Genomic DNA, 13,463 nt, shown 5'->3' on the forward strand with positions numbered 1-13,463 from the left:
ACCATTCTTTCAGATTTCAAGTCAGATATATGTATCATAGATACTAGATAGAAAGGCGAGCGAGAGAGTCCACATGTATATTATGATACCAGATACATGAATCTTTGATACTACATATATAGGAAGAGAGACGAACGAAAGAGTCAGTGTATTGCATATGCATGCAAATTAAGATCGATGCAATGTATTTGGAAAATTATACCTAATTTGAGATACAAGAATGTCTCAGATACATATATTTGACAAAATAATATGATATGAAAGATAATTTCAAAAACTAAATTGAAAACACTCCATTAGGCCTTAAACTAATAAAATTTATATCGTTTTGCTCATTATTTAACGACATCAATTTTGCTACTTATAATCAATCTCTCCTTTTCATCATATGAATAATTTTAACAAACTATATTTGTTGTTATCCACGTAGCACAAAGGTATTGGCATTATGTAAAATAATGTATATGTATGGCTGTATATAAGACCGAACTTAGATGACGTTCTGTGTAGAATGCACCTTTTTCGTGTCACTCAATTGCATAATGCAGAATTTGAGTGTCCACATCATAAATTATATTCTGTTCCAAATAATTCTATTTTTGCCATTGTATTTTCAACATTTGGCACCTTGAGTTTGATGTCAATTATGGCGACAAAGACCAAATATATCCTACTGTTCATACAAAATACTACAATTCTGGAAATTACTTTCAAATAGTTACAGTTATGTACACATTATATGATGATTGATTTGTATTATGATGTACACTGACCAAATAAATGATGATGTATCAGCACTTATGACAACCACGTAGATTTTTCTTTAGTTAATAATTGAAAAACTTGTTAAAAGTAAAATAGTCAATACGTACCACACAAAATGGAAAAATAATTCCAAATTACGTACTTCCGTGGATTGTCAATTCAACGTGTTGAATGAGAAATGTATCATGTTGGAAATTAAGAGGAAAAAATGTCATCAGTTACGTCGACAAAAATCGATTGTTGCGGAAGTTTTTGGTAATTGCAATTACCTACTTCGTCTACTCCAATATAAATGAATTGTTGATATGGTATTAAAATAGATATGGAGCTATTATATTCAAGTTTTACCGCCACATATTGTAATAAAATAATTTTCAATACTTGACTCGAAATTGAAAAAAAAAAAAAATCAAATAAGAGGATGCACTAAACATTTTCTCTAACTACCTTAAACTATTAATTCCAGTTCAACTAAAATCAATCAATTTATGTGCACAGAGGATCATCTTTCAACTGTGCACTTTTTCAACAGAACAAATCCCTTAATTTCTGAGCATCTTCACGAGCAAACTTGCATGTGTTAAAGCGTGTGACAAACTCATCTAAAAATTTAATATGTTAGATAAAATATATTTTTATTTACTTAATTATATTCTTAACATATTTCATCTTGTGTGGGTCTGATTTTTTTCATTATTCAAGCACATAATATTTTTATTTTTTTTATAATACGTAGTCATGAGATTTGATCTTAGAATCATTGTCTTCTCTATACCGCGAGTCTATCTTCTCTTCTTTGTTCATATTCCAAAAAAAAAATCAAAACATCTCATCTAAAATTTTAAATTTTGAAAAAGACATATTTTTATTTATTTAATTATATTCTCAATAACACGAAAGTAGGTTTGAATTTATAATAATTAATTAAAATTGACTTGATACGAAAAAAATTGTGCAAGATTCTTACCTAATCCCATTATTATGTACTAGGTTATGATGCTACACCCTGAGATTTTTAAAACCTTTTCCTTTTATAACAAGAAGTTGAAGTTCCATCCAAAATATAGCAACTGTTAGATTATTATTTTTTTCCATTTCTTAGTCGATTTAATCCAATTGGCTAGTTTAATAACATGGTACATGCCTACCTGTTGTGTTCTGCGTGTGAAATGCAAAGATGCCCAAATAAATTCTATTACTATAGCACTACTAAAAACACTAGGAAAAGAATGATTCAGATTTAATAAATCGTGGAAAAATTGATCTTTTCCTTCGGTTTTACTAATTTTTAATTTTCATGTGAAACCACGGAGACTATTGGTATGCCCATCTAGGGTGTGAAAAACTGAACCGACCGATAAATCGAATCGAAAAAAGTATTATTGGTTTATTGTTATTGGGTTAACGGTTATTTAATGGTTTTATAAAAAAAAAATATTGGGTTATCGGCTCGATATTAATTTTTTAATATTGGGTTATTGAGTTAACCGATAACCCATTAAGGATATAATAATTTACTATTTTAATTTTTAGTCATACATAAATATCAAACAAAAAATATTAATATAATCACTATATTAGACTTTAACTATAAGGACCCTACACAATTAACATTACTTAATTAACTCTGTTCTCTACATTTATCTTTTAGGTTTTAGTATTACTTTAGTCTTTTTTAGGTAACTACTAGGATTGTTAATTGATGAGTATTTGCTATACTTTTACTACACTAAGCAGAATCTTTGCACTCAATGAGTAATTAGATTTCTCTCCTTTTTATTTCGCGTTAAATTGTTGGACAAGTCATATATTTGTTTTGAAATCATTTTCTTATTGGTTAAACCGAAAATCGAACTGTTAAAAACCAAAATCGATAACAAATATCTTCTTGATTTGATTATCAGTTTAGCATATTTAAAAACCAAAAATCGATAAACCAAACTGACCGATGCCCATCAATTTTTTTCGCGAAATAAAATTAATAAAATTGATAGACATTGTCGGATTTAATAATTAAAAAATAAATAAAAGGTGGGGGGAAGAACACTAGAATTTTTAATTAGAACAAAGAGACATGACGTTTTTCTTATCTAATATTCATCAATAGAATAAAGTGCTAAAAGTAACAACCTAAGTAGGATCAACTTAAATTAAGGAATTGTGGATTGTGAAACAGTGTGCATCACACCTTTCTGATTGGTGCATGATTGGTGTTAGCGGGACCTTCTCATGCCTTATTAGGGAATTATTCCTACAAAAATTAATATTATTAAATCACCTAAAAATTAATTATTTACAAAATGTAACTCGTAAAGATAATATATCATTTGCTACATAAGATTAAAGTACACTGATGTTGTAGAAGTTGAATACAACACCATTATATATAAGTTAAATTTGTTATATTTATGAAATGTGTTTGTATATATAAGTCAAATTCATTTATCGATGGTAAGCGAGGTCCTAATTATTAGAAACAACAGATGAAAAGGAAACACATTGCATCTACTTTTTAGTCGAGCAAAGATTTGGATACTTGTTGATAAATCATATTCTTGCAAGCATTACCACTCTTGTCAAAATATATTCTCTTAATATAGTTTCTTGTTGGAAATCAAACAAAATGAAATGGACTTTAAAATTAGTTCATTATTTTGTTATAAATAAAAGTACATAAAAATTAGCTTTGTTATAGTATCATTTTCTTGATTTCTCTTCCATTGCCACGTGATCCTTCGAGAATCTTTTTTTTTTCTTCAATTTATATATACATTGACTGTACAGGTGGAAAAAATAAATATTACACTAATAAATATAGTTTAACATGTTCAAGCATCAACTAACTAATTAATTCATTTACCATAGACCACTATTATTTACATGACTTCATATTGTAAAAAATAATTTACACTTTGAATGTAAAAAAATTAAGACTCTTTCAAAATTGGAGAGAAGAGTGATGATTAAGTGTGAATTCTTTATTATTTAATATTTAAGAATTAATAATCATCTAATATCCAAAATAGAAAGAGTTCCTCACCTGTTGACACATTTATACTGGGATTACACATTGGTTTTGGTGGGGGTCAAATGTCAACCTATGACAAGCGAGAAACAGACATTTCACAATTTGTTACAAATATTATTCTTTTTCCTACCCATTCATCCCTTTGATTATTGCTATTTTCTCCTTCTCAAATTTACGTGATATAATTAAAATTTTAATAATTCATTAAAAAAAAAAAATTGAAATATTTTATGTATGCTTTAAATTTTTTAAATTGTTAATTATTAAAAATTTACAATCTAAATTTAGAAGTTTGAATCTCATATGGGGTCAGAAGAAATCAATAGTACTAGTACTATATAGTATAAACTGTAGTGCTCCATTTTAACCCACCGAGCAAGAAAAACGTCTTTCTTCAATTTCATTTTCCTTATTCCCCTGTTTCCCTAATTTAACCAGAATATCAACCTTCCAAGGCTCTCTTTATAGATTTCAACAAAACTCAGAATTGCTACTAAATATATACGATTTCTCACTGATCATGGATAGTACTTGTGATGATATATATAGCAGTGCTGGTCTTGATTTAGGATTAGGCTTTTCATCAATGGGGAATCAAACATCAAAAAAACACGGACAAGTAGCTGCAGTTAAATTCGATCTCGGTTTTGAACCCTCTCTGAATTTATGCCTTTCTTCCGGTGATCATCAGATGGTAGATCTGAAGACGGAAAATAAGGATCAATTATCTGTTGCTTCGTCGTATTCAAATGGCAGTGTGAAAAGGGAAAGAGATATTGGTAGTGAGGTGACAGAAGTAGAAAGAGTAATTTCTCATGATGAAGATTATTATGAAGATGATGATGCTTCAAATGGAAAGAAGAAACTTAGGCTCACCAAAGTACAATCTGCTCTGTTAGAGGAAAGCTTCAAGAAACAGAGCACTCTTAATCCTGTAAGCTATCCATCCTTTTTCTCGCGAGATCATTTCATTTAAAAGTTTAAATCCTTCTTTCATGAGTCAAACACATGAAAATCAATGACTGATCGTGAGAATTGAAATTTCTACTACTCTGATACCATATGAAAGTTACGAGTTGTCACTATATCTTATATTTTCTCCGTCTCAATTTTACGTAATCCTACCCAAATTTGATTTGATTTGTATAGATATTGGATTTTCTAAATGACCAAAACTGATTATTCACAATTTTCGAATAATTCAGAAGCAAAAACAGCACTTAGCAAGGAAGCTTAACGTAAGGCCTCGTCAAGTTGAAGTTTGGTTCCAGAATAGAAGAGCAAGGTTTGATATCTTATTCCTTAATATCCACGCATACTCAACTATACATATTTTTTATATATATATATATATTTAATAGATTTCTTAATATAAATACTTTTACACAATAAATTAAGAATCGAATTAAATCAGATATTTATGTTTTTTACAGAACGAAGTCGAAGCAAACAGAGGTGGATTGCGAGTTTTTAAAGAAATGTTGTGAGACACTAACAGATGAAAACAGAAAGCTTTACAAAGAATTGCAAGAACTGAAAGCTTTAAAAGTTGGTCAGCCGTTGTACATGAAGCTGCCGGCTGTAGCCACCCTCACTGTGTGTCCTTCCTGCGAAAGAGCCGGCGCCGCCCAAAACTCAACCAAGCCTCGTCACCTCTACGGCTCCTTTACCAATCCCTCAGCAGCTTGTTAATTAATTAGTATTCAAATTGTCTTGTTAATTAATGTCTTGTTGATTAATTAAATTCTTAGAAAATCTCCCAAAACTTATTAAGATTTTATTTTTTTTGGTTAAGGGTTTAATTTGTACTATAATGAAATGACTTGTATAGTTCATTTGTTAATTAGAGGTTTGTTAATTAATCATTAATCAATATTCTATTTACTCATTTGTTTCTTTAATTTGTCGTAGTACAACTATGTAAATTGTTAAGAAATATACTTATTTTTGGTTATCTGTGGTTCTTCATCTCCTGATCATTTTCAAATTACTTGAGATATTATTTTGAGTACTTTAGCTTAATATATACTGAGATTCGTAAAGAACTTTACGATTATCAACTCAATAAACAGGGCCGGATCCGTGTGGATATCCAAAAACTCAGTAATCTTTTTCGAAATTCTACAATTATATTAAAAATTCTTTTAAATACATAACCATATAAAAATGGGAACCCATTAACAACTGGAAGGATAACGGCACTTGTTTTTGTATATTCTGAAATACCTTTATTAGAACCATGAAATTAAAATTCTGAATTCACCTCTGGATTATAATTAAAAATGATCACGTTATTTTACAGATTATCGAATATATATATGTTTAAAAATCATGTAGGTGTGTTGCCTGTTGGTGTTGGTCCATTTAATCTGATAATACCAAAAAGTTGGTACATATACAGATATATACTATTAAATCTCAATGTATACATGAAATGCAGTTTCCACGTTCTGTTGCGTCATTGGATGTAAATTTCTTTTCTTCTAATTTATGTGGGTTTTCTTTATTTATTTAAAAAATAATATCATTTTTCTTTATTTAAAATATAAATTTATTTTCTTCTCTGATTTTATTTTGATTCATAAATTTTAAGAGTTTCTCTTTATTTTTTAAATTACAAATTGATTAAACAACATTATATAAATTAAAACGAAGAAAATAATACAATTAATATGCATGATCTAGTTCTTCTCTCTCTATATATATATAAGAAAAAGGAGATTATAAAGTAGTGTTGTCTAATTAGGTAATCTTTATACCTTAATTAACGAAACAAAAAGATAATGATTTGGATTGTTGAACAAGGAGAGGTTAGTCATGATAGAGATGATGTGTATGTGGAAAGCCAAAGGTAGGAGTCAGCTCACGTGCATTTGTCTCTATTTTTTTTTTTAATTTATTGAGAAAGTATCAACATGAAAAAATGAAGGAGACATGACCTCCCATATAATGGGCGTATAGAGATTAATTTGACATCGTCATAAAAATACATAAACTTCAAATCTTGACTCTTTTTATGTGCGTATATATACGGTCTCGTTGGTTGATAAGTAGTCCAAATATATATAGTTAAGTTATGATAACTCGTTTGAACATGTTTTGTAGTGCAATGGAATATGAAGTGTTTTTTTTTCACAGGCCACAGTAATATAGAGACGAAGAGAGATGGGTACCAAACATCCAATAAGAAGAAATAGCTTCGTCAACAGCGCACGCAAGCCGCTCAGGATATACATGCTTTACATTCTAAGTAAATTAACTTCACAAAAAGTCATGGGAGTGAATGTGAAGAGAGATATTGAGGAGATCTATGTGGGACGCACATATCATGTGATATTGAAAAGATCACACGTACCCCATGCCTAGCAAGTTTCTCATAAGTTACATTATGAACATGAAGACTAATTGTATCAGTATCACAACCTACTACTACCTCTTTGATGTTTCATTTGCAACCACTGCTTATTGAGATGTTACAAATTGCTTGTTATTTTCCTATCATCAACATGGTCCACATCTTTTCCTGTTTTCTTTTCTACCCCACTTTTTTTTTAATGGTTGATTTTTTTGATGATCACTCAATTAATATTGATCTCTTTGTTTTAATTTATGTGTTAATATATATTTTTTCTAGTTCGTTTTATTTAAAAAAATATTATTATTTTTTGCAATTCTTTAAGATTATAGAATTGATACGTTATATGTATTTTTTAGATAAGATCATAAAATTCAAAATTCTTCTTTATTTTTTTAAACTTCATGTCAAGTTAAAATAATACAAATAAATTGAAACAAAGAAAGTAGTTATCATCTCATAAAATCACTTTTTTTTTATTGAAGAAAATTAGACTCAAGAAGAAAAAAAATAATTTTTTTTGAGATAATAACAATTAGTTGAGTGACCACCTAAAAATCAACCTCTCTTTTTTTAATACACATTTGTTTTGGTACGTTGGACATGGATAGATAGTTCAGAAATGAAATTAGTACTTTCTTATCTCTTTTTGGCTATTAATTCTTATAAATGGGTTATACTAAAATTAATAATTAATATCACGATAAGTTATTCCAGTCAAAACATAAAATAATAATATCATAATTAATTATTCTAAGATAAAAATAACAAAAATACCTCTAATAAACATGGTGGGAGTCAAGTATACCCCTACTCCCTCCTCACATACCAATAACTTAAAACCATTTGGTGATGACTTACCTAAAAAAATAATCTTTTTTATACTAAATTAGATGAAAAGTTTTTGTAAACAAATAACTTCTTACAAAGTATGCAATATATATTATTTTTAACACAATAAATAAAATATTCAATTAAAAAGCAATATGAAATTAATTAATCTTAATATAATTAATATCAGTATAACTAATTATAGGACTACTAAATAATTCAAAAAAATATCTTAAGTGACACGTTATCATGATTGGTGATAGGCAAGAGTCCTAAATTGAATCATTGGAGGATCTTTCATGGTCTAACTTTACGGTCCACTTTATAATTCATTATGAATTTGCCTAGGATATATTGTCCATGTTATTTGGTGTCCACTTTTAAAAGAAACAAAATAAATAAATATTTAAAAATTGTGAGTAGCTAGGAAGAAAATGGAATGATGAGTGACTTTCCTAGAAGCTGCAACTTTCTGCTATTCTTATCATTCATCATCATGAATTTCATCACCTTCCCTATCGTTTACTACTTTTTTCCCTTTTTACACTGCAATAAAAGAAGGTTTTAACGATGATAGAAATATTGAAGTTTTTATTGGTATTAATTAATTATTATTAAATTCAATATTGTTATAAGCTTTTAGTTATATTTATAAAGAATATTGATTGCTTTTAAAAAAATAATTTAGCAACAATTAAACACTATTATTTTTAATTAATTATCGCTATATTATCTTTTATGTTCATTTTTTCAATTAATCCCTATCGCTTTGTATCTGAAATAATAATAATAATTTTTAAAAATATATTCAGTACTTTTTATTACTTAAAAAATTATGGTTTGATATTTGAAATAAGAAAAATATTTTTTATTAATTTAAAAAATGCAGTGTACCAATTCAGGATTCAATTCGACAGTTATAGCCCAATAATTTTTTATTGACATCAAATAACCAATCAACAAAGCAAACTTTTGATTTAAAGAGTATTTTAGAATACCTATATTATACTTCCTTCGCTCCATATTATATGTCATCCCTTTCTAAAAATAGCTGGACCACAATATATGTCATTTTATAAAATTTATGCATAAATTACCATATCTTGCCCATTATACTCTTGATAGGTTAATTAATTAATCTTGAAAATGTATTTATTTTGACTAACCTAGGAAATCTACAAGTAATTAATTTCATTGGGAGAGTACTTCATTCATTAATTAACTATTTTAATTTCTTTATTCCTTCAAATGGTACTGTAAAAATGAATTAAGTATAAAAATAAAAATAAAAAAATTAAAATACGATCCAAAACTTTAAACAAAACAACAAACCAATATTTGTATTTGAATCTTCTTCAATATGCGCCTCGGTGTTTAAATAAAAAAATAAATGATTTATCGAACTAGAACTAAAATTCATTTGTCGTCTAATTTCATTATCAATAACATCAGATTCAGCAGGAAAATTTAGATCAATTTGAAGTAATGGAATTTGAATATTTTATGATGTTGTCATATTTATTTTAAGAATTTATATATAAAAATATAAAAAAACATTTTACACAAAATATATAGGAAAATTGAGGTGGGAATAACTTGATTTTTAAAAATTTTTGGATTAATTGGTGAAAAAATTTGGCTCCAAAAATAAAATTCTCTAAAATTTAAATAGTAATTCAAATGCATTTATATTTTTGAAATTCTAACATATTCATCATTTATTACAAAGTTGTCTTAAGCAAACATTAAATAAGGGCATAAGGGTAAAATTACCTCATTTTTTAATGCAAGTGCAAATGAAAAAGGTGACATATAATGTGGGACGGAGGGAGTAATCATTGATTTTCTTCGGCTTACCAGTCCTGAAACCTTGACCCATTAATCAGGAGAAAACTCATCAACCAGTTAACCACTGTGACATCAAATAGCCATATTAAAAATTTATTTCAACGATCACTAGAACTCACATGCTAGATCTTGTCGGAATGAAAATCAAAATAATTGTAGTTTAAGAAATGAGAAAGAAGCGTAAACACAAATGGCGTTAAAGATTGTTAAAATTTTGTTCTCACGTTGCAGCGGCAATGGGTATGAAGGTATTGATAGAGAAGAAGATTTACATGTACATATTATGTATAAGTTATAACAAGATAATTTTTTAGATACATATTGTGAAGAATCGATGCCAATACGATTATTCTCATTTATGTATTTAATTTTTTTTTTGTAAGAATGTATGCATATAGCACATACATTGAGTGAGTCATTTTTAGATACACATAGATATTATAAAAATATATGTATGCATTTAATTTAATGTAGATAATTTTGTGATCTAAATGTGGTTTATTTTCTTTCCGATAACTATAGAAAATGGTATTGACGTATGCAATAAGTATATGTATACATTTAATTCAATGTAGGTAGTTTTATGATATACATGTGATTCATGTATACATAAATATAATGAATTTTTTTAAGAGCAACTTTCACATATAGCAAACATAAAAATCATATTTGTATATTATAGCTATAGTTTGCATAATAGCGCTCCATAACAAATTTTATGTTTGCTATGGAGCTTTTGATTTGTATAATTCGCTAGATACATTTAATTTTATACAAATTGTTCAGTTTTGTATAAATTCATTTATACATTGTGATTTGTATAATAAAATCTGTATTTGTATAAATATAAGTGTATAGGACGAAAATATATGTATTTGTATTTGTATATACACTTTTCTCTCACTGTATACAAATACAAATACATTCTATACATTTTATACCAAAATGTATAAAATGACTAATTGTATATCGAAAAATGGCTAATTGTATACCGAATCAGATGACAAAAAAAAATGGAATGTTTGCTGCGAATTACAAATAAAATAAACTATAACTATAACATTTAATTTGAATTAATAATTTGCTATTTCATATAAACTTGTTATACATATTCGGTTTAGGTATACAGTTTTAATGAATTTAATATAGTACAGACAGAATATGTTGTGATAATTTAATTCATGTATACACCAGTAACTCGGTATATATTTGTTTGCATTTAGATTCTCACACACACCAAAAAAATATTTTATTTGTCATGTTTTAATTCGACACAAGATTCTAAGAAAGTGAAGAATTTTGTGGTCTTAAAAGTTGGGCAGCCGTTGTACATGAAGCTGCCGGCTTGCAGCCACCCTCGCAGTGTGTCCTTCCTGCGAAAGAGTCGGCGCCGGCGCCGCCCAAAACTCAGCCAAGCCTCGTCACCTCTACCGCTCCTTTACCAAGCCCTCAGCAGTAATTAGTATTCAAATTGTCCTGTTAATTTATTTTTAATTAATGTCTTGTTGATTAATTAGATTCTTAGGAAATCTCCCAAAACAATTTAGCAACAATTAAACACTATTATTCTTAATTAATTATCACTATATCATCTCTTATGTTCATTTTTTCAATTAATCCCTATCGTTTTGTACCTGAAATAATAATATTTAAAAATATATTTCAGTAATTTTATTACTTCAAAAATTATGCTTTGATATTTGAGATAAGATAAAAAATGTTTTTTATTAATTTAAAAAATACAGTGTACCAACTTAGGATTCAATTCGACAGTTGTAGCCCAATAATTTTTCATTGACATCAAATAATCAATGCACAAAGCAAGCTTTTGGTTTAAATGGTATTTTAGAATACCTATATAATCATTGATTTTTTTGGGCTTACCAGTCTTGAACCCTTGATAAAGTAATCAGGAGAAAACTCTTCAATCAGTTAACCACTGTGACCAAGAAGACCAGTAACATCAAAAAGCCATATTAAAAGCAGTAGCCAATTTTTTTTTTCTCTCTTCATTAAAATATACTTCAACAATTTTGTATCACTTCTAAATATATCCCATATCTTTTACCCTTTTCTTCAATGTCTTTTTCTCCCTCTTCATTAAAAATTTATTTCAACGATCACTAGTACTCACATGCTAGATCTTGTCGGAATGAAAATCAAAATAATTGTAGTTTAAGAAATTTTAAAGATTGTTAAAATTTTGTTCTCACGTTGGAGCAACGATGGGTATGAAGGTATTGATAGAGAAGAAGATTTACATGTTCTTATCATGTATAAGTCATAACAAGATAAACTTTATATATATATATATATATGGTTTAGGTATACATTGTTGATGAATTTAATATAGCACAGACAGAATATGTTGTGAGAATTTGATTCATGTATACACTAGTAACTCGGTATATATTTGTTTGGAATTAGATTCACACACAAAACATATACTTTATTCGTTTCAATTTGTTTGTTATATTTTGATTTGTCACGAGATTCTATTCTAAAAAAGTCAAGAAGCTTTTAAAATTTGTGGTCTTAAATTTTAAAAAATGTCAAATATATTAAAATGTCTTTTACGATCTTAAACATATCATATGAACTAAAAAAGAAAAGTAGGACAAACATTTAAATTTAAGAATACGAGATTATTCATCCCTCGAAACCAGGCGTTGAGAAAGAAATTACCTGACTTATCACTTTAATTTAGAAATAACAAAAATATTCATTCTTGAAAAAGCGATGCAACTTCTTGTTGCTATAAAAAATATTTGGAGAAAATTACATGGTTAAGTAAACATATACTACTAGTTAATTAGTCATTATAGCTATAGTTTTAGTTAATTACCATTTGCGATCAATATTCAATGATAATTATGTGGATTGGGATTTTGAGTTTGTATAATTCGGATTTGTATAATATAATTTGTATAACTTTTGTATAATTAATTTTGTATAATATAATTTGTATAACTGTTTAAAGTTCGAATGTTTGTGTTAGTATAATTCGTTATTTCGTGTTTTATACAGAAATAGCTCAATTTTACAAACGTACCCGCAAATTATACAAAGTCACCCGCAAATTATACAAACCTGCAAATTATACAAACCTGACAAATTAAACTGTAGCTACAACCCGTAAATATGCAAATTATAAGTAGAGCAACTTACAAAAATAACTATATTTATAGGATAAATGAATACCAATAGCTATAAGTATGTTATTTACAATAAATGACTATAATTTATATTACTTTTTCGCTGTATTTTTGTATAGTTTTTTATTATTTTTATTTATACATTAATACATCTTTTAAGTACAACAAACTAAATAAGGAATTGACTCTAAATATAACCCACTACCCTTACATTACGTCCATACAATGAGCAACTTTCCATAATTAACTTTATAAATAAAAATTACTTATTTAAAGACATATCAGATCATATTCTTTATCAGTTTAACAAAAATTGTGATATATACATCATACTCAATTTTCTTGTTGTCTCCATATTTCTTATTCTGGCGTCGTAAAGGTATTAATAATTTTTTTTGTTAATTCAAGTTATTGTATGTAAGCAAATTGTTGAATTTGTGAATGAAGGTTAAGTATTTCGATTTTGAATAGGTGAACTACA

The 13,463-nt window shown here is 27.5% G+C and overlaps 2 protein-coding genes across 3 annotated transcripts in view; one reads left to right on the forward strand and one right to left on the reverse strand.

The window, feature by feature from the left end:
* LOC125840252 (malate dehydrogenase, glyoxysomal-like) overlaps positions 1 to 13,463 on the reverse strand; it is a 320,744-nt gene that overhangs the window by 109,425 nt on the left and 197,856 nt on the right. The window lies entirely within an intron of this gene.
* LOC125840261 (homeobox-leucine zipper protein HAT22-like) lies at positions 4,110 to 5,744 on the forward strand. The gene is made up of 3 exons (XM_049519237.1): positions 4,110 to 4,727; positions 4,999 to 5,078; positions 5,227 to 5,744. The coding sequence occupies exons 1-3, from the start codon at positions 4,314 to 4,316 to the stop codon at positions 5,483 to 5,485; spliced, it is 753 nt and encodes a 250-aa protein (XP_049375194.1). The 5' UTR covers positions 4,110 to 4,313; the 3' UTR covers positions 5,486 to 5,744.

Source organism: Solanum verrucosum, unplaced genomic scaffold (genome assembly GCF_900185275.1).
Source record: "Solanum verrucosum unplaced genomic scaffold, falcon-dt-bn FXZP01000180.1, whole genome shotgun sequence".
Classification (NCBI taxonomy): domain Eukaryota; kingdom Viridiplantae; phylum Streptophyta; class Magnoliopsida; order Solanales; family Solanaceae; genus Solanum; species Solanum verrucosum.